General features: G+C 37.2%; 1 protein-coding gene across 1 annotated transcript in view; it reads left to right on the forward strand.

Annotated features, from left to right (window-relative positions):
• Nucleotides 1-21696, forward strand: part of DCP1A (decapping mRNA 1A) — a 37039-nt gene that overhangs the window by 11739 nt on the left and 3604 nt on the right. The window contains exons 4-8 of the mRNA XM_019473471.1: nt 6270-6408; nt 10718-10837; nt 14868-15632; nt 18232-18297; nt 20414-20632. Coding sequence (XP_019329016.1) covers nt 6270-6408; nt 10718-10837; nt 14868-15632; nt 18232-18297; nt 20414-20632 — 1309 coding nt within the window. The remainder of the gene's footprint in view (nt 1-6269; nt 6409-10717; nt 10838-14867; nt 15633-18231; nt 18298-20413; nt 20633-21696) is intronic.

The following is a 21696-nucleotide window of genomic DNA, read 5'->3' on the forward strand; positions in this document are numbered from 1 at the left end:
TTTTTTCCTCACTCTCCTTAAATAGAAAAATGCAACATTCTTGCTGGTACCAGTTTTTTTAGTAAGCAAAATGTTGGTTTTGTTTTTTAAAAAAACTACAGCATTAAAATTTTCAGTTAAGTCGTAAAAAAAAAAAAAAAAATCAGTTGAAGTATAAGTTGGCATTCTCCAAAGAAAGCAAATATGAACACTGTTTATAATTTTACATTTTATTTTGTATAGGGATGCTGGCAAAAGATCCTCTGATGCAGAAAGTGTAATCAAATAAATGATGGCCACATCTTTTTGGTTGGTTTTGTGGTTTATTTGGTGGTGGGCTGGTTTTTGTTTGGGTTTGTGGGATTTTTTTAAGGCTTAGTTATTATTCCTGACTAAAGTGAAGAGATTGGAGAATAGTGGGAGAAGTATGTAGAATCTTCTAGAATTAAAGTCATGTTAGGAGGGTAAGCAAAACTATGAAATAATAGGAGCTTGTTGTTGCTAATTTCTGGATTGTTTGATTTTTTTTTTTTAATTTTTTTTCTTTCTTTTTTTTCCCACCTTTGGAGATAAAGTTGGTTTATAAATCTGCCATGTCACTTGCTCCTGTTTTGTAGTTCCAAGGGCTCCTAGAGATGTCATGCAGCAGGAGAATTTCTGAAGTGGTATCAATTTAAAGAAGCTTTAAAAGACTCTGTTTGCAATACCATGGTTTTGTTAGTTTGTTTCAGCTGCTGTCACTGTAGCAATGCAGTTAGTATCTGTACTGTAGATGGTTGCAGTGCCACAGCTGAGGAGGGCTTCAGACTAGAGCACAGAAGTTTGAGTGAACAACAGAGGTCAAAGAAGGCTGGAACTGGTTGACTTGGCAGTGTGGCATAAAGTCTTTAAAATGTTGTGATTGGAGGGTATTCTTGCACCTTTTTGCTCCTTCAGGTGAGGTACCTTGCAGAATAAGCTAAAACTTTCTACTAATAGAAAAGGATGAGAATTAACTTAAGCAAATCTTCAGTGTTCTTATGAAAGGAAGGAGCTTGAAGTGTGTGACAGGGTAGTTACACTAGCAAAAATGCAAAATTGCAAAATGTAGAAATACTGCACAGGATATCTTCTCATCCCTTGTCTTCTGCTTTGCTTTTCTTCACCATCACACTCTACTTTCCTGAACTTTCTTTTCTATTGCATGCCTTAATCAGCATGTCATGGCTTGCAAGTCAGGACATCTTGAAGACTGGCAAAACTTAATTATATGGTAACTAGTCATAGTGTAGACATTTTAAGCTGAATTTTAATTTCTTGTTCTGGGGTTTTTGCTTTGGGTTATTTTGGCTTTTCCCCACAGAAGTAATATAAGGCAACACAAATGACAGGCTTTGATATCAAGGTCTCTTTCTAAATTCTTATTTTTCTTTTCTGTCGTCCTGATAACCCTATACAGTTCCCATTTCCCACTCTTTTTTTTTTTTTTTCTCCCCTGTCCCCAGCTGTGTTGGACTTTTTGCTGTTATTTGGCTTGTGCAAATATAAGGATTAATGGAAAACAATTGTGTGAAACTGTCTCTCAGAAATAGTTACCAAAACAAATAAAATGTCTATTGCCTCTCCACTTTATAAACAGAGCATCAGAAGGGCAAGGTTTTCTTTTTTTAATGCACCTTTTAATTTAAAACCATGATTAATGTTTGCAGTGGGGGAGAGAGCTGAGCCCTTCGAACTCTACCATGTTCTTATTCTGTCATGCACAGCTACACTGCAGCTCTAAGTGTCATATAGCAAAACTTGAGTTCATTTGGTATTAAACTAGTCTAGTCACTATAGCACAAATCATGGGCTATAGATACTTCAGGGATCTTTAAAAGTGTAATCAGGTAACAGACTGATTTAGCCATGGCTCAGCAGTCCATAAATCACATCTACCCTTTTTGCTGGATTCTGGAAATAACTGTAACCCAGTAGGTTTATTTAAAGTCAGTCTGGGAATAATCTAAGTTTTATTGTCAACTCCTTTGTAGACTACTGTAGCCTGCCTTTTCTTGGGTCCCTGATGCCTGTATTACAGCTTTATTAAGTGCCAACGTTATCATTATTGCTTCGCCCCTGTTTATAGTACAGATACTCACACGCTTTTGTAATTGTAGCATCTCAGCACCCTAGAAAGTTTCTGAGATTACAAATTGTTTTGGAAGGTCAAAAAGCTGAAATGTATTTTTAAAATGTTGGAACTTTTTATGGTAGGTGTTGGAATGATTGTGGATTAAAAGTATCTTTGAAACTGAAATTAGAGTTAATGCATCAAGCAGAGTTTGGGGAACATGTATTGAGCTTTGTCACTTCAGACTTATGCAAGTGAAATTAGAGAAATCAAATGCGTACATAAAAAAGACATTGATTGGATATTGACAGAATACAGACAGTTGAATTTTGCTGAGCTGGCTAGGACCTCACTTTAGTATGATTTTTAGTCTTTGCTGCCATTAACTTGGTAAAAAAAGGTATAAGTGATCTTTGCTAGCCTAAGTACTGCTAGTAATAAGTCTTTCTTTATCTGAGTGCTTTTTTTCATAACACCTTTCTTCATTATTAGATTATGGAATGTCTGAATACTTCTAGTTCTTTTTTCCTTTAAAATTGTATATTGGTTTAGGGGTAACGAAAGTATTTGCAGAAGCCATTTTTATACTGAGAAAGGTATTTAGTGTAAGTATATTTACTTTTATTTGTTGAAAAAACACTGTAGAATGAAATCACATTTAGTTTGGTACCACGTGCTTTATAGCTTCTGAGTATCTAAAGATTCATATTAGGGAAAATGAAATGAAGGCATTCTAGTTGCACATTACTGTAGGATGGAAAAGCTGCTCTTCTGAGGTGGTTGTTGCAAACTTGATGAAAAGCTGAATGATACTGTCTTGCTGACATCCATTTCCACAAACATCAAGCTTTCTCTCCCCCAAAATGGGTAGAAGGCAGTCAGAAGAAAAGTAAAAATGTGGATACTTCTGTGTGCTTCTGTACAAGAAGGAGGCTGAAACTGCAGGAACTATTTCATCTTGGGATGAAATATGTATTTAAGAAAACTTAAAATATACTTTTTAATTTAAAAATTAAAATCAAATTGCATCTTAAAGAAGGAAAGCTGCATTTCAGTGCATGGTAACAGGCTCCATCAGGCTTAATTCAGTGTATTTTAAAATAAATATTTATGTTGTCTTCCAAGAGCATTAATTTTGTTCCACAGTTTTTGTCTTTGTCTTGGGTGGAAATTTGGATTGGCACCCCTTCGTTTGGGTGGGATTTTTTGTATCATTGATAGCAAGAGTACTGCCCTTATAGTACGTCAGAGCTTCAAAAACATAACCATAAAAGGTTTCAAGGAGATTTGCATTCTCTTTCCTGCTGTTTGACTTGACCTTATTGTGCCAGACTCAGTTAACAAGATTGCAGGCCATCCATTTATATTTTGGTGGCTTATCTTTCAAAAGAAAAGTAAATTAGTGTTTGTGGGCTTTGTAATCACAGACTTCACTTCTCACATTCTCTCTCTCTCTCTCTCTCTCTCTGTATCACATATCCACTTACCAAGAGCTGTGCTTTCTAAAAGAAAGCTGACAATTGCCTCTGAAGTCAATGCCATGGTAACATCAAGCCAATTCTCAATTTATTCCACTGCCTTTTGTTTTCAAGACCCATTTTAAAGCCATGGCCCTAAATCTCTGGGTCCTCAGATGGATTAAGCCCCAGCCCCATGTTCTCTGATATGCCACAGTCCTTCTTCTCAATTTATTCCACTGCCTTTTGTTTTCAAGACCCATTTTAAAGCCATGGCCCTAAATCTCGAATTTTCTGATGAAAAAATTTTATGGGAGTCATCAAACTGCTGACTTTAGAAGGAATTAATTTGCGTCAAGTTAAGTCAAGATGATTGTTTATAAGGGATGAGCTTTCTAGAAGTAGGACAGAAACTAGGGTTTTACAAATCTTTGAGAAACTATTGCATTCTGACATGTAAGTTTGTAGGGGTTTTTTATTTTTAGGTTAGTTTATAGGCTTGTTTTACCCTGTTTCAACAGTCAGACCCAAACTGGCTTCTGAGATGCAGGCAGCAAGCCAGAAGTGGGATAGTATCTCAGAGAGTTTTGGGAGTATACTGTTTCACAGTTACCCCATCACCACCATCTGAATGTAACCTGCACAAGACAGAAGATGGAGGAAGAGCTATTAGAGAGCTAGCTACATGAGAAGATAATTTAATTGTCATTCTTCAGAAAAAAACAGTAAACTTTAAAAAGGTAACAAATACTTCATAATGGACAACAGAAAAATATTATGAGATATTTTTCAGAAATCTTTGTGAAACATTTCTGTGAAATGGATGTACTCCCTGAAGATGTTTTGCTATGAGACCAATTAGTACTATTTTAATGGGAAGATGTTTTGTTGAAACCTTCTGGACCAACTAGTTAAGAGCAGAAGGAGGGTCTCAAGACTGAAGCCTTTGCTTCACCCATCAGACAGCACATGCATGACTTCAGCTGTCCAAAATTTTCCCTTTAACTGAAGTATTTATTTTTTCTGATAAAATTATGCTGACACTTAAAATCTCAGCAAAGGTATTCTGGTTCTTTTACCTTGCGCTTTCTCATCTCTAGTTTGAAAGTTGAGTTTAGACAAGTCCTAAGTCAGGACTGTATGACCGTGTGGGGTGCTAGAACAAAATGTTCTCTCAGGGTGTCACCATAGAAACATTTGCACAGTATTGAGCTGCTAAATCCAAACGAGCACATGCTGCAGTTCTTAGAAATTGTCAGACAGTGTAGATTGGCCTCCGTATTCTGAGTTATGTTTGTGGGTGAATGCTTGCTTACAAACAGGGAAAGCTGTACTAATAATGAGAAGCTGGTTAAATAAGCAGCTTGTATGATTAAAAATTTTCAAAGTAATTTTGAAAGCAGTACTGAATTGTTAAAAGCCAAATCTAACCCTTCTTCAGATAAACACAGCTAAACTCTAGTGAAGTTAAGAGGCTTGGTTGCTAGAAAACTGGGAAGAAACTTCCAAGACTTGAACTATTTTTTTCCTCAGAAATGGGAACATAGAGGTGCATATAAATATCTAATAACTCTACAGTCTATAAAATCTGGAGTTACTCCTGAATCCTAACTGACCCAAAGAAACTGGAGGCTGGAATGATTGTCACTTTCTGTGATTGTTATGATGGCACCTCTTGGCTTCCCCATCAGCCATCAGTTCCACAGCATGAGAGTTCTCAAGTGACATGCCAGCTCCAGAGTTCTGCCCTGTTTACAGTGCTTGTTTTTTCTTAACATATTTGATTAATGCAGGCTTAAAAAAGAAGGGATTACAGGCTGGTGTGTGTTTATTTCAAGAGGATAAGCTTTAGCGCATTGCACAGCCATGTATATCTTGTGAACTGCGTATGGATTAGGAGTAGAAATATATGCTGCCTTTGCTTTTATTAATGAAATGTACCAGGTACACATCATCATCTTGCATATCTTAACCATCTTTTAAACTGAAATTTTTTTATACTTGAGGCAGGTAGGGGTGGAGTAGAAGTGGTGAATGAACTGTAGGCACCAAAGGCTGGAGGAAAAGACGTGTTGTTGACCTGCAGGTAATGGGAATGGCTATAGGGTAGCTAGAGAAGAAAATGGTTTGCCCTTCTTTTCAGAGCCTTAAGTGGGGGAGTAAGGGGTAACTTGCTCTAAGCCTCCTTACAGGCTGACTCCAGAGACATCTGGTGTGAGCCAGCTCTCTTCTTTCCCAGTGTCTTTGTTTTGTTGTATAATGGTAGGCCTCATCCTAAACTAGAGCTGTTTTATAATTGATTTTGTTGAATAACATGGCTTGATTTGGCTAAATATGGAAAAAATGCATGTTAGGAAGTAAAGAGTAAAAAATGTATTCTACTCAGTCTGTGGTATGATACATGTGCTCTTTGTGTAACACGTGCTTGAATGTCCACATATTTTATTGTAAAAAAGTCTAAATATGACAGTAGTAGTGTTTACTGTAGGCAAACTTTGTGAGAGGCAGACCAGTGCTGTCTGGATTGGAGATAAATTGTACAGACCATTTGCCAGTTTGACTTGTCTAAACCTTGTAGCAAATGAAAACTTTTGTAACTTTGGTCAACTATGTTTTAAGTTTTTATACAGGTGGAGCAAAATGTGTTGATATGCTGGGAGTACATTTTTCTTTACTGCTTTTTTGCAAGATGTGAACTCCAGATAAAATCTTAAAATCCTGTTTCTCCTTTCCTGTTACAGAGTGGTAGAACAAGAAGCTCAGAGATCGCAGCAGGTTTCCCAGGACAGAAAAAGTCCCAGCAGAACCAATGGCTGCAATGAAAACAGGCCCATTGACATCCTGGAAATGCTTAGTAAAGCCAAGGATGAATATGAAAGAGTAAGGAAATGTCTCTCTTTTTTTTTTTTTTTTTTCCCCCCCCTTCTCTTTCCTTTTTTTTTCCTATTTTTCTCCCCATCCCCCCAAACAAATAAAACCACTACTTCTACTTCTGAATAAGGGGCTTAGGACATCATATGGAGTCCACTGAAATAGCATGCCCTGTGATTTCTGAGAGATAGATGATAGAGAATAATTCTGATATACTAAATTGTCCTGTGCAATACATTCTAACCCAAGATTGCAAAGTAATGCACCTAATCCATAATTTAATGGGCCTGTATATTCTCATGTTTGAATTGCTACCTTCTGGGGGAGGAAATATAATTTTAAAAACAGGTACCTGGAGATGCAGACACAACAAAATATTTTTCTAAAGTAGGTGCATGGGCTGCTTAATCTCAGTACTTGTCTACTGTCTTGTTTTGTGAGATCGTTGTCAAAGGAAATGTGAACAAATAGGTATATATGTAACACTGTAGAAGAACATACTCTGAACATGTCTGGGTTTGTGATCTTGAAGTTCCACTGTTGTAAATATTCCTTACAGTGGCTGACACTTTGGTTTTTCAGTTTTTTCCTCTGTACTGAAAGTCACTGGAGGAGATCTGCTATGATTCATGCCATAATCAAGAGCATTCATTGAGCTGCACGCTAAAATGCTTTAGCATGTTGAATAATATAACAGAAGCCCAGAAACTGTGAACTATCCCACATCTGTGATACAAGCACAGATGTACAATGACTTAGAGAGAAGGGGTAATGTGGGGAAAAATTCATATTTTAAAACAGTGTGGGATTTGCATGTTGCATGAGTTTATAGGTTTTATTTCTGTAATTATTACCTTAGTGGGCAACTCTGCCTACTTTTTTATTATTTTTCATTTTTAAGAAAGCCTATCTAGAAACTAGTTTTTAACACATCAGCTGTGTTTTGTTTAAAGAGCAGGCATTCTCTGCCATTGTTTCAGTAGCCTTGTTTTCAGACTGATGTCTCCTTCCCTCTCTCAAGTACACTTTACTAGAAACAGTCTCTGATTTCAGGCAAGATAGGGTGAATACTGATCGTGTGATCCAATTTGAAATGTAGCTTGATAGACCCATTTTACAACGATTTCTACTGCTGTGAGAAAATTTTGTCTGTGAGAAGAGCAAATAAATTTGTACCCAACAGCGTCTGTCTCTTAGTCTCAAAAGAAGTCTTGCGGTATTAGAGATGAGAGATTTAGTATTCAGTACCTTTGTAGACTCTATGAAGCATATTTTTAATAGCTGTAGACTAAGTATAACAATACTGTTCCCCTATCTTTCTGTTCCCCAGTTTACTACTTCTGTCCTGTCTGCTGTGTGTCTATCCTTTTAATTAATTGATTTTAGAAGGGTGAGTCTGGTCTCTTTTGCCAGTGCTAAATTCACAAGTTTACATAATGAAGGAGAAAATTAGGAAAGAATTACGTGATATAGTCCTGAGGACCAAATTCATACACGCAGGACAAATATAAGGGTAATGTGTGGGAGATCCCAAAAAGGAAACAAAGATTCTGAACATGCCTCTCCCCAAGTATAATAATGTGAGAATGTGCAATAGTAAAGTAATGTGTGAGTATAACATTGCAGAGCTGTGGTATAGTTTTTGCTGTTGTACTGGTGGGAGAAGAGTTAGCACGTTAGTAGAGTGCTTGATTCCTTCCAGAACTTGCTTGTGCAGTAGATCACAGCAGAGTTCCTTTGAGTACTTGGGACTTGAGTCTTTGTGGTATTCTAGATTGTTACAGTACAAGGTGGGATGAGGAGAAAAGAATGAACACGTGGATTAAGCCTTGTATGAGCCAACTTAACTTGTTACTTTCTGACGTAGATTGAGGACAGGTGAATGTGACAAACCATACAATATATTTGACCCAGGCTAGATACTCGTTTCTGAAAATCAGTAATGTGTTTTTTGAACGCTTTAAATACAGATTTAAAAAAAAAATTGCTTCTGGTTCTCTGAACATCAGTGCTGTTTGGGGAGAAGGTGTCTTTGTACGAAGGCCAGCATTGTGGAAGTAGCAGCTTTTGTGAGAGCACAGAAGGAAGTATCAAAACCTGAATGACTCATCTTTCAATGTTTATCCATTGAGACAGATTTGAAGAAATTGAAGGGTTTTTGGGAAGGGGGAGGGGGGGAGAAAAAAGAAAACACACCACAAAACTTAGTGGTTTGGTAGTGCCCTCTTAGGGTGTGATGAAGCCTTTTCTCCCTCTTTGTCCTTGCAGTATTGGATAATACACATTTCCAACAGATGGCTCTTAAAAATGACTCAGAAAGGATATTCTAGCTTCTCCTCTCCTAATTTTCAGATCTTTTTCATGTGAGAGTACTGAAAAGCTTTTGCTAGAAACGAAGTTCCTAAGCATCATGGATGAAGCTCTGTAGACGAGTAAAATATTGCTAAACAGGCCATGGTATGCAGATTTTGTGGTGGACAGTTGACGGCTGTGGTGCCTGTAATACAATAGGGAAATATGCAGGGCATGGACTACAGTAGAGTTGCTATATAATTGGGGTTTTTGTCTTGATCTTGATTAGTTGTTGGTGTGTGTGTGTTGTTTCTTGATGCTTTTAGAACACTAGTGAAACTAGAATAATTAAAAAATTTCCCTTTTGTGTGTGTATGTGAACTGTAAACTGAATCTGTTCAACATAATCCGATAGCCTGCTATGATTGTAGTTACGTAGAAGTTGCCAGATAAACTCAATTGAGCAATGTTGGTCACTTTTCAAGCAAATTTCTTTGGAGAATGTTCTGTTGACCACCGCAGCTTTAGCAACAAACCTCTGGCACGTTAATTTTGGAACTCCTTGTAGGCAAGGTATGTCAATGTTAACGTGATGAAGTCACCAACTTGAAGATGGCTTCTTGAGAGACCTTTTCCTGTCTTAATTTTTTTTTTATTATTTTATGGCACTCGGTAATTACACATGAATTTGTATTTAGGAGCAGAACGTACTTATCTGCCTGGTACATTCCAGATGGATCATACAGTAATCCTTGTACGCAGCCCACATGAGATTGGCAGAGTGTCAGCATGAGAAGGGGGCAGAGAGTGAAAAAGAGATTTATGAAGGTCTGAGTGATTTAATCTAGGATTCCAAATCAGCTTAATCCTTCAAGTACTCGCTACATCAAGTCCATACGTGAAAATGAATGAATTCTGAGATACTATTTTTTTTAATGAAGTGAATGGATGCTCTTTATAGTGTAGTGTTTTGTGTGTGTTTCAGTATGAGCATGGAAACATACTGCAACTCATCCTCTACTGAAAAGAAAACTATGCTTGTCTGATTTCTTGTAACCACAAGGCATCCAGTATTTCAGGCACAAAGAGTTTTGACCTTCGAGTTAGTGGCTAAAAGTCGGAAAGATGGGAGAAGCTGCTTCTTGCCTCTGTCCCTAAATCACAATATATAGCCTTGATTTTGTATTTATTGCTTTCAATTAGAAATGGAAAACAAAAGAATAATAAAGCTGAGATTGTTTTTTAACTTGTTTCTAAAAAAGTTTAACCCAGATTTTGCTGCTGTGGGTAAGTGACCAGAGCAATCGTTACTTGTTGTGCTAATGTTCACCTCTATCATATGCGTAAGGTGTATTTTACCTATTGAAAGCTAGACTGTTCTACAGTTTGAGTTTTTTCTCTGGTGATTTCAACTGTAATACAATTTCTATATTTGTTTATGTATATATTTATTAAAGATGAAAGCTATCTCGATCTGTAAACATACTGTCTGTTTTTGTCTTGTTCACAGAAAACCAAATTAACAGCTTCTGAAAATACATGTACATGGTTAATTAAATCTGGTGGAAATAAGTCCATGACAAGCTCTCTTTCCAGCTACTTAGAATGATTTCTGACAGGATTTTTTTTTTTCTAAGCTGTTTCTACTTTGGGTTATTGATTTAGTGAAGTGTAGCAAACTTCCTCGTTAGCAGCTAATGCAGATAAAGGATGTAAAAAGCCCGTTTTGTTTTTTTTTAATATTTATTGGTGAAAAAAGTATGAAGCCAGTTGTCAGGTTTTTTTTTGAATAATAAAGAGTAAAAGCTTTATGACTACATATAAGGTGGTGGATGTCTTGGTATGATTTTTATTTCCTAAAATTTGTGAATTCCACAGTGTCTTACAAAAATCGGTATTCTGTACATAGTCTGTATTTCAGTCAAAGTGCCATGTAAACAGGATTGTAGTAGTGGGTAAATGTAGACTTAAACTCATGTATTTGTGTTAAATTTTCTTCTTTTTTTTTTTTCTCCCCCCACCCAAGAATCAGATTAGCGACTTAAGTATTATATCAAGTTCTGGAATGCAACAAAATGCAAATCCTCCAAAGCCAGAAAGCACAGAGCCTTCAGAACAAAAAACCTCATTACAAGTGCAAGAGCAGGTATGTTTCATCCAACCCTAAATAAGGTGCTATTTTTTTCATTTAGTACTTTGTTTTGGTACGAAAATATTTTTTTCTTAGAATGCCTGCAGTGTTGTTGTCTGAAGATATTATCGCTTTAAATAAACTAATGGGTTTGAAGACTTTTAGGATCCTAAATTCTGTCTTTTGACTTAGCATTTTAAAATATGAGGCGATGTCCACACTACTGTGAATATCCAGGTATGTTTAAATGGGCTAGCTTGGATTCTGGAAGAAGTCAGTCTGTGGTAATGTGCAGGATGACTTGCAGAGCCAGGAAGCAAGAAAAAAAATTACCTCTGCCACATTATTGGACTGAATATGGCATCAGTTAGCTGTACATGTTGTTGCAGTCTTTCACACATAAACTCAAGCCCTGTTTTCTCATGTCTGAGAGATTTACTTAAGGTTTGTCTGTGCTGCCTTCAAAGCCACAGTCCTGCTAACTTAAATCAGGAGTTAGTCAAAGAAATGGAAAGCGCTTCAGTCATGGCAGCACCAAAGTCTCTTTGGCGTAACTGAAAGTGTGTTTACCTATCTTTTCCCATACTTCTGTAGCTTGCATTGAACCTTCGCTTGTATCACTGTTTGGTAACAATATCAGTCAGCTTGGCTGATTCCTTCATACTTATATTGTGGAAAAGGTGTGTGTGGGTTTTGTTGGTTTGCTTTGCGGCTTTTTGTTTTGTTGGGGGCAGGGGAGGAGTGTTGTTTGGGAGTTTTTTCCTATGTTAAGAACTTTTTGACAATATATTCCTTCCTCTGCAGGAAGGGAAATATTAAAAAAAAAAAAAAAATTTGGGGGAGGGACGTTGCTCAAACTGTAGTAATACGAGTGTTGAGATCTGTTTCAGGTAAGTGTTAGATACAGCATGTTGAATCAGCATGTATCCAAATATCTACAAATTCTAAAGCTTGGTGTTACTACTGTAATTAAAGTTTAAACCACAGTAAAAATGCTAGTGGAAATAACCTCTGCTTTATGTAAATGATGTCTTTGAACCACGGGAAACTTGTTACAAAATACTTAGTATCATCACTGGAGTGGCTGGGACGGGGCTCCGTTTTCTAGTAAGCATTTCAGCACAAGGAAGCTGTAGCTTCGTACAAGACTTTTTAGAGATTAAAAAAAAAAATCTGCAATGACTAAATTCCCTGTAACACCTAAATAACTTGGGCCTACTTACAGTGCCACCCAGTGGGCACGGAAAGGTCAGTAGTGGTTTTCCTCAGAACATACCCCACTGAGGTAAACTGCAAGGCCTGCCTTCCGTCCTTGCCATAGTTTACACTTGTTTCTGATGCAATAAACCACTGTGTCTGTGAAATGAAATGCCCTATGAAAATGTGTGCAACCTTGCACTTAGTACTTGTAAACAAATTACTTCGTAGTAGTAATTTCCAGTACAGGTTAGGGCTTGGGTATGGGCAGCAGGAATCTGTTTTAGGGGATTGGGTAGTAACAGTTAATGAATTAAATTGGGGGTGGGGAGTTTGCTGGGATTATTGGCTATCACAGTCCCCTCTACCCCCTCAGCAGCACCTCTGCTTTTGGATCAGCACAAGTGATAGACTGACCCCTGGCAGCCAGCTCTGCTTGCTGCATGCCTGGTCTTGAGACCTGGTAGCAGAGTTTCCTAAGGCTTTGTTTTAAAAGAAGATACTTTCTTTTGGATCACTCCATGTAGACTGTACGCAATCAGCTGAAGTGCCCCACCTGACAGTGCATGGAATTGCAGAACAGAAATCAAATAACTAGCAAAGGAAAAATTGGAAAGATAAGCTTCTAACAAATTGCTCTGAAGTAATTCAAGGGAAACAGTAGATTTATAGAACAGGTGAAATGGCGTATTTTTAATTCTGTTGAGCTATTTACAATAGTAAGTGCGGAGATATTGGAAAAAAATAATTGGGTAATAAAAGTAAAGCTAGTTAACTGGGTTCAAATATATTACAAATGTGTTTGTTCTTAATCACATTTTTAATAACATGGACAGCTGGAAGACTACTGGAAAAACAGTCCATTTCAACTGTAAAAATACATTTTTCATCTAATTGAAACATGTGACCAGTGGACTTAAAGTGTGCATATAAGTACGGTGAGATTCCTAAACCCCCTCCAAAATGTCACACTTGTATGTTGATTGACTAACTTTATTTCATGCTAAAGATATCACAGACTTGGGAATAAAAATAAATGTTTTCTCTGTGATATTCTGAAGTTCAAGTTTTTTATCTTGGCAGTTCAAAATGAAAATCAGTTGTATCATGAAATGCTTTTGTGCCAGTGATCGGCAAAACTGAACTAGAACACTGAAATTAAACTTTATAGTGCCAGCTCTGACTGCTGGTTCATGTTTCAATACATCTGAAATGATTTCTGGAGAAATCCTCTGAGGAGCAGTCTGTTCCTATCAAGTAAAGTGATCATGTTGCCTTTTTGCAGCCCCCGCTGATAAGGGTCTTCATAACCCACGGAGCTGATGATACGCTCAAAATATACCTCAGCCAGAGTTGGGACAGGCAAAAGATGTGTTCTATACTTCAGGCTGGAAATTAACTTCATGTTTGAGACTGTATCCACGTAAGGGGCTAGTCTGACTTGGATCAGAGCATGGTAGAGATTTCTGTTTATTACTTGACTATTGTAATATATTAATGAAGGAAAACTAGTCAATTTATCATAGTGAAGTGAAAAGCTGAGTCTGAAATGAGATGGAATAGTGATTTTTCTTTTAACGGAATCTTTACAGTTGAAGGACAGGTCTCCAGAACAGTAAGATCAGTGGAGAAAAGAACGAACAACTTTTTAGGAAGAATTCCTAACATAATTAACAAGGCTTATAAACCATAGAATGTCTCAGCTGCAAAATGAAAGTGTGCCTGAGTTTAGGTTAGCTAAAAATGGGTAACAACAATGGCAGTAGAGATTAGTAACCTGGGCAGAAGTCAATATGATTTCAAGCTCAAGGGTTTTTTTGTTAGGCTACTTGCATGCTACCTGTACTGCCGTGCTTTCACTGCTGTTATCTGTGCTAATAAAATTAGAGCTAGCATAGCAATGTCATGGTACAGTAGTTGTTGTTATTGTAAAATAGCATCTTTGTTTAGACATACTGTCAGAATACACTGGAATTGTGCTGCAGGCCATTCAGTCTTCTGAACAGAATGTTGTATTTTAGTCCAGCTGTTTTACATAACTTCTGGTCCTGTGCAACCTAAAAAAAAAAAAGGAAAATTTTGAGGTTAAGGGTGTTAATAGCTTTTTCTTTTCTCTTTAGTGAGGCACATTTTTAAACATTTTCAGCAAAACATTTAGAAGATGATATCCTTAAAATCGGATTTTTTCTAACAGTGTCAGTGCTGTAGGCTAGATTTTTATTTTTGGGAGAAACTAAAGGACTGGTAGATGTAACTGTGTATATATACACACTTTTCAAGGAGATATATATACATATGTTTACGTTTATACAGATTCTTTTACCTATTGTTACATCTATCGCATTGTTAATGAAAAGGGTGAGAACAACTGTCTAGGCATGTATTGCTAGATCAGTTGTGTACCTTCAGGTTTCTTTGTTCCCTTCCCATCTTTTAGGCCATTTAATTATTTCCAACTCTATAAATTCTATGTGGATTTTGTTCAACATGTATGTTCCCCCCCCCGCCCCTGAAGTGCCTTGTGTAGTTCTGGCTGATCGATGATGGCAGGCGCCATATTAATGACCCCTTGTGTAGTTCTGGCTGATCGACGATGGCAGGCGCCATCTTAATGACAGTCTGTGCATAGAAGGCTGTAGAGAAAAAGCTTACATAGACAGGATGTTCCTTGTAAATGAAATTGATTTCAAAATTCCTGTGAATAGGGCACACTGATATCCAAACTGTATTTTAAATGCATTTGACCTAGTTGTCTTTCATAGTTTTCTTGAAATTGTAATAGACTGTGTGAGATGCACAGTGGTATGTATATTTCTAAACTGAAAACTTCCTGTTCCCTTCTTTCTAGCCATTTCAGTCAAGGCAGAAGCATCTGACTTTGGAGGAACTGTTTGGAACATCTGTACCAAAGGAACAGCCCACAGCTCCGTATCCCAATCCAGAGAGAATGGAAAAGTTGCAGACTGACACCTCTGCCAGAGAGCAGCACAGCTTGCTCTTGCCTTTTTCCTTTGACCAGTCAACAGTAATACAACAATCACTAGGGAAATCTGAAAGTCCAAGTGTTAAAACCAGTGCCAATCCTTTGAATCAGCAGGAATGTTTAACACCTATGCTAATACCTCCAGCTTCAGTTTCCCAGCCTGATGTAAAAAATGTTTCAAGCTATTCAGTTCGTTTAAGCCCTATTCTTAATTCAGCCTCGACAATGGAAGCTGCCCCTGCTCAGATGCTTCCTGGCTTAAAACAAAGCAACAGTATAATGCACGTTATGCAGCAAGCTGCCAAGCAGATATCCCCACTAGTGAATCAGCCGCCATCTGAAGTGAACCACGCTCCACAAAATCTAATGGCTGGCCAAAGCCAGCTTATAGCACCCTTGATGTCAACAAATACAGGAACTGTCTCAAATACATCCCATACAAGTGTTGATCTTCTCCAGAAACTCAGGTTGACCCCACAGCATGACCAAATTCAACAGCAGTCTCTCACTAAGACTTCCTTAACACCAAACATCTCTGCCTCGGTTGGCCAACTTGCAACACCAGAAAGCTTCAAAGAATCTCACAGTAAGCCATCAACCTTGAACAGCAAGATAATCTCTCCCCTTCAGGTATTCTGTGGGTTTTTATATCCATGAAGCTTTAGATTGTTTTTAGACTACATGTATTTTCCCTTGGAAAATGTACTGTTACATATTAGCCTTTTTAAAATAATTAAGGACTTCCACTGTGTGATATTGATTGAATTGCTAACTTAGAAATCCAATTTCACTAGTTTTCTATCATTAGCATCTGCTATCAGTGACAGACCTGTCTGTAGAGGAGGAGGTTTTTTCAAGCTGGTGCTGTTAGGAGTTGGACCTGTCTGTAGAGGAGGAGGTTTTTTTCAAGCTGGTGCTGTTAGGAGTTGAATAAGTCCTAAAGAATTCATCTGTACTTGTGTCAGAAAAATACTGCTAAGAACTGATGATCTGAGAAGGGACAGAAGGTTACAGACTGATCAGTGTTATGAGAGCTGATGCTGTGGAAATCTAGCCTGTACCTTCTTTGAAGGTACAAAATTAACCATTTCCTGTTTCTGGTTATTTTGCTTTGGATGTTTTGTACTCCTTCAATTTTGACCCCCTTCTGCTGGGGATACCTGTGGGCTACATTGAGATACTGTTAGTTATTTAGTAAAATGGATTGTAAACTGATTTATTTTGTTTAATTGACCACCTTGGTTTATTTTATCCTAGTATCGCTTACAAAAGACCTCTTAAATTTTTTATTTCTTGGAGGAGAATCTATTGTCTATGCCTTAATATAAGCCAAAGCAGTAAATTTGTTTTGAGACACTAGGTGAAAATGTCACTGCTAGTCTGTAAGGTTAATGCGTGTGGCTTTGTGTTACAAATTATTTTCCATTAGTGTTGCTCTGCTGTATAATTGGCTATCTCAGTAGTAAAGACATTAATGAATTTGGGTTATTGGATGTCTTTTTTCTCCAAAGGGAGTAACTTTCTGTAGTGCCCATCTCTCAGGTTATCCAGAGGCTTCTCTTTGTTTTGTTGCGTTATTATTTTATTTTATTTACAGTCATGCAGACTAAGCCAGTGTTCAGTCGTGTCTTCTTGCATCTTGGGTACAATGATAATGCAAGAATAAAAACCACCTAACTAAACTACTTACAGCTACATCTGTATGAATTTCCTAATGTTTATTATTATCCAGTGCTTGCCACTGGGTTTTAACAAGATCTTTGGTAGCCCTGTTTGGGTCAGCTGCTACTCTTTGCTATGATATGGTGATGACTTACTTATAACAGAGAACTAATCAAAAGCTCAACTCTTCAGCCTGTAACTTGTCCTAAGCATTATTTTAGAATACCCTGTATTTTTCAAGTGTTGCTTTTCTGTCCTCAGAAGAGTTATCCCTGTCTTAATGTTTAAGAAATTGGTATATTTTCATTGTGGTGTCTTTCTAATTACCTTATTTCTAATCTACTGCCTTTGTTCTTGAAAATTTTCAAGATGACTGTGACTGCTACGTGCTAGGATTATTTTACTAGCGATCACCTCTCGAGATGTTTGGACTGATTCATTTTGCAGAGGGAGGAGGAGGTCCAAGTACAGCATTGAGCAGCTATCTTGATCTAGTGTTGAAGAACTGTACATTCTGAGCAGTATTTTTCTTTTGTATACTACTAAACCTTGGTGCAGATTTGACTGAAGATTGTGACATCTTTGAACATTTAGAAAAGTTGGCTGTGTTTATCCGTAACTGCCCTTGACTGCATTTATTCAACGTCTGCGTGATAGCCTTGGGAATTAGCTCTTCATATGCCAGTCTTATACCCTTTTTTTTTTTTCCATGTCCACTGTGTGTACATATTTTCATTAGACAAAATTCTCCATAGTCCAAATATACTCTCCAACTAGCAAAAGACTTCTTAAATCTTGTGTAATTAGACTTTAAGAATTTGATCTTGTGCTTGTTACCACTTCATAAAGCTAATTCTATTTTTGTCACTAAGGACTATCAATTCCCTGAGTGTTTTTCATTGCAGTTCAAGTAAGCTAAGTACTGTCTGTTGCGAAGGGTTTTTTCCTGTTCTATGTTGCCAAGAGGTATTCCAAATGGCTACAACAAGCCTTTCAAAGAATGCCACAGGAATTTACTAACATACCTTATCTACGTGCCTTTTATTGTATTTTCTAATATTTTATAATACTTGAATTTTATTATATTATAGTCTTGAAATCTGACTAAAGAAATAACTGGATGCTGTTTGTAAAGGTATAAAATACTTCTGAAATTCTACCAGAAAACAGCATTTAATTTTTGTGGAGGTGATTAGATCAAATTCCTATACTGAATTTAACCTTCCTGGCAATTTACCAAACTTATTACAAGGTACTTAACTCTTCACTTTGTAGTATTTGTTTTGTTCCCAGTTTCAGTGTTCATGTTTAGAATTTTTTAACTGTAGTAACTGTGTTTTGTTGTGGCTTTACAGGTTTGCTGTAATATTGAGAGCATAAAACATAAATTCAAATCTTTCCTCTTTTTCCAACTTCCCATTGATTATATCACTTTTACAAAATGAATAGCATTACATCTAAAATCTGCTGAAATTTACATTTTTATGCTTTCATAAAAACAGAGAACCACCACTGGAAATTGAGCTGTGGATGATAACTTGTGAATTATGCTTTCTTTTTAACTTAGACTGTACAACAAAACAAGGAATCAGAAGTATTCCCACAGCCGAAGACTTTGTCTAAAGCAAGTCAAGTAAGTGAATAAATACTTCTGCTAATTGTTTGCTTGTTTTCTTAAAAAAAAAAAAAGGGGGGGGGAGGGGATGGTAGGGGAGTAAAACTGGTAAGCAGTTGGTATCTCAACTAGTCATTGCCCGCTGACCATATTTAAAGTGCTGTGATGAAGCAGAAAGAAGCTGTACTGAAGCAAGGGGGAGTTTCTGTAGACTACTATGAACGAGTACACTACTTGGTTGTACAGTGCCTCTTATTGTTGATGCTAATGCAGAAAAGAGAATCCATTTTTGGATCTGCAATCTTGCATTCATTTTGCACCATTTGAACTGGTTTTTTAAATCTTGTAAGCAAGCAGTACTAATGCTATAATATTGCAGTGGGGTCTATTAGCCTTAGCCCAACCTTAAGTACCCCAGAGGCATAAAATGCAGTCCTTGCCTTGCTGTCTCTTTCAGTTTTCCTGAGATACCTTGCATTTTATGAAAAAGATACCAAGCAAAAAAAAAAGAAGGAAGATAGAGGAAGAAAAGAATGACAAGCATTTGTTACTGCAAAATTTTCTAATAGCAAGTTTTAGTGATCTGACTACGGATTTAACATTATTAGAACTGCCTTTGAATAACAGTTCAAAATAATGTCAACATAAAGTTTCAGGTTGCAGTTAAAAAAATAACTGGTAATAGTCATGTCTTCAAGAATTTTGTTTAATTTTTTAAGAATTGTTTTTAATTATGTATTCTTTTCAGGATACCATCTGTAATTTAATTCTACTTTTCCTTTACCCACCTCCTCCTTTTTCAAATCTGTTAAATTGCCTCATTCTTGCCCAACTTGCACTACATAAAAGCAGTTTTAGTAGCATGCCCAGATCTGATTGTGAAGACAGTAAAAATGGTCCTGCTTAAAGTAAAATGCTGTTTTAGCTACTGGCCTGCTATAAGACAAGCTATACAGTCTGTTCATGATACAGCAAATAATTATCTAAGTAAAAGCATTTTACATGGATTTTGGAATTTTAAGAAATGTGTGCATGTTGTGTGGTAAACTGCATTTGCTGGTTTAAGCACGTTGTCTTCAGCTGAAATCCCACGCTGTAAGTCTTCACAGTTTTGGCTATAACAGAATCAATTTGCTAGTTCTGCTGTTGTTGATGTTGTTATATATGCATTCACTTCGGATGGCTTTGCAGTTTTTTTTCTTCTGAAGATTTTTGGTTATCCAAAGGGAACTCTTTCTGCTGACATATCAAACATCTTGATATATCACCTTTAGTCTTGCTTTCTTTTGAGTGAGATTGGCTTGTTTATTTTCTTTTTTTTTTCCCCACCATGTTGGTCATTCTGGAAGCATGAGCAAGATGTAGATTGTCATACTGAATAATAATTGCAGTTATCAGGAGATGTCAGAGTTGCTCAAAGCTGATGTTTATTCACATCCACTTTATGCAAATATAATATTCCTATACATTTGTGATTTATGTTTAAAAGGAAAAGTGGTGAAGGCAGTGTGTGGATTTCTGTAATGAAATGGACACAGACCTGTGGAAGAATGAGGTGGGAAGATAGAGTCCTCAAAATATTCCTGTCTCCCTTCCTCCCAAGGGAAAATTTACTTAGAATAAGAATATTTCAATGTACTCCAATGCTTTAATTATAGTTCATCAGTCATTTTAAATATCTTTGAGATACTTTACTTCAAATTATAAGTGTATTTGTTGGAGACCATAGAAGCGGGGAGGGGCGGGAAGCAGGACTAGCCTTTCTGTAAACTCCCAAGGAAAATAATAATTTGCAAAACAACTACAGGCTCCTTCGATTACCTAGGTGAAAAGCTCATCTCTTATTCTACGTGTTATGTTTCAAAAATTCTGGAAGGTAGCAACCACATGAGGAGGAAGGAGTCTGCATACAAGAATATTGAAGACTGTTACCTTCTTCAGCTTTTAAAATGAGAATTACTATTGATATTTATCTTCATAGGTAGATATTTCTTCATTAAGAGCAGCTATTCTGTAACATCTGACTGAATAATAGTGGCTACAATTTTTTTTTTATGCTCGTCTCGCCAGCCTTTATAACAGTATTCATTCTTACTGGACACAGTGCTTATTAATTTTCTGTTCTTTTTTACAGGTTGCACCTCCGCAGTTTGTGACAGCCACAACTACAGTAACGCCTTCAATCCTCTTGTCTCCTAGTGTTTTTCAGCAATCAGCTACAAAAGCTACTGAAGTGGAGAATAAAGCCAATTCCTCTTCGCCTTTAACACTTGGAACAACAGAAATTCAGACTATACCTCCTACTGTTCTCAGTAGGTCGCAGCTTCAAGAAGCACTGATACATCTAATAAAGGTCCTGTCTTTACAGAGCTCAATTTCTGAGGGATGGGGTTCCAACTACAGTAGCCAGTACTGAGAAATTCTGTACCCCTATAACTCCTTTTGCCCTGAAACATTACAAAAGTTGTTCCTTTCTGTTGGAAGGGGTAGATTACTCCACACTGTACACATAGTATGGCACAGCTTGCTCCTTTTGGTTGCGAGATGGAGGACTTAGAAGGACAGAGCTGTACATTGGATGTGTCCATTCACATCCATATGAATTTGTGGGTGAGTGAAGGAAAAGTTGCACTAGTAGAAGCCCTGGTATGGGGATGGGGGGGTTGGTTTTGTTGTTTTTGTAAGTGTTCCTGCTTTTCCAAGGAAAGCTTTCCTGTTTCCAGTTCCCTAGAACTGTTCCTGATCTTTAACTGAAGTATGTGTCTTTGAAATGGAAATTGTAAAGTTCTAGTTCTGCCATTTCTAGGGACTAAAAAGTTCAGTTGAATTAAATCTGTGATGTCGGGAGTAGCCATGCAGTGAGATCATTTTGACCTCTAATGTCATGGTGAAGTTGTCATGAATGACAAACCGTTCTTTGTTAACTCAGGATTCTCTTGCCCCCTCCGTGCTGATGTTAGTAGAGCTTACACCCAGAATGCAAGTCTAAAAATAGCAAACTATCTTCCCAGCAATAAAGTTGTTAGGACCAAAAAGGGCAGCTACCAGATCCCATCATCAGCTAGGTTGCCTGATTTATCTATGTTGTTCCTTTTTGCATAATGTTTTTGTGTATTGCTGTGCATGGGTTTTTTTCTCTTTAAAGACTTAAACTAGCTTACTTGTAAGTCTTGCATCTGAGCTCAGCTGCTGGAAGTCTTATTCTCATTAGAGACATAGCGCACTGATTCTCACCCAGTAGTCTGAGGAACATCATTGTGGTGATCAGAGAGCTGATTGGAATATTTGTCTCTAATCTTCTCTTTATGTAGAGAGATAGCTGAATGAAGACCAAAATAGGCATACCCTGCAGCATGGGAGTACTTGCACAGCACTCCAAGCAGGATACCAAATTTGCTATGCAGATATTGTAAAAAG

The sequence above is a fragment of the Aptenodytes forsteri genome, unplaced genomic scaffold, assembly GCF_000699145.1.
Source record: "Aptenodytes forsteri isolate BGI_AS27 unplaced genomic scaffold, ASM69914v1 Scaffold53, whole genome shotgun sequence".
Taxonomy (NCBI): Eukaryota; Metazoa; Chordata; class Aves; order Sphenisciformes; family Spheniscidae; genus Aptenodytes; species Aptenodytes forsteri.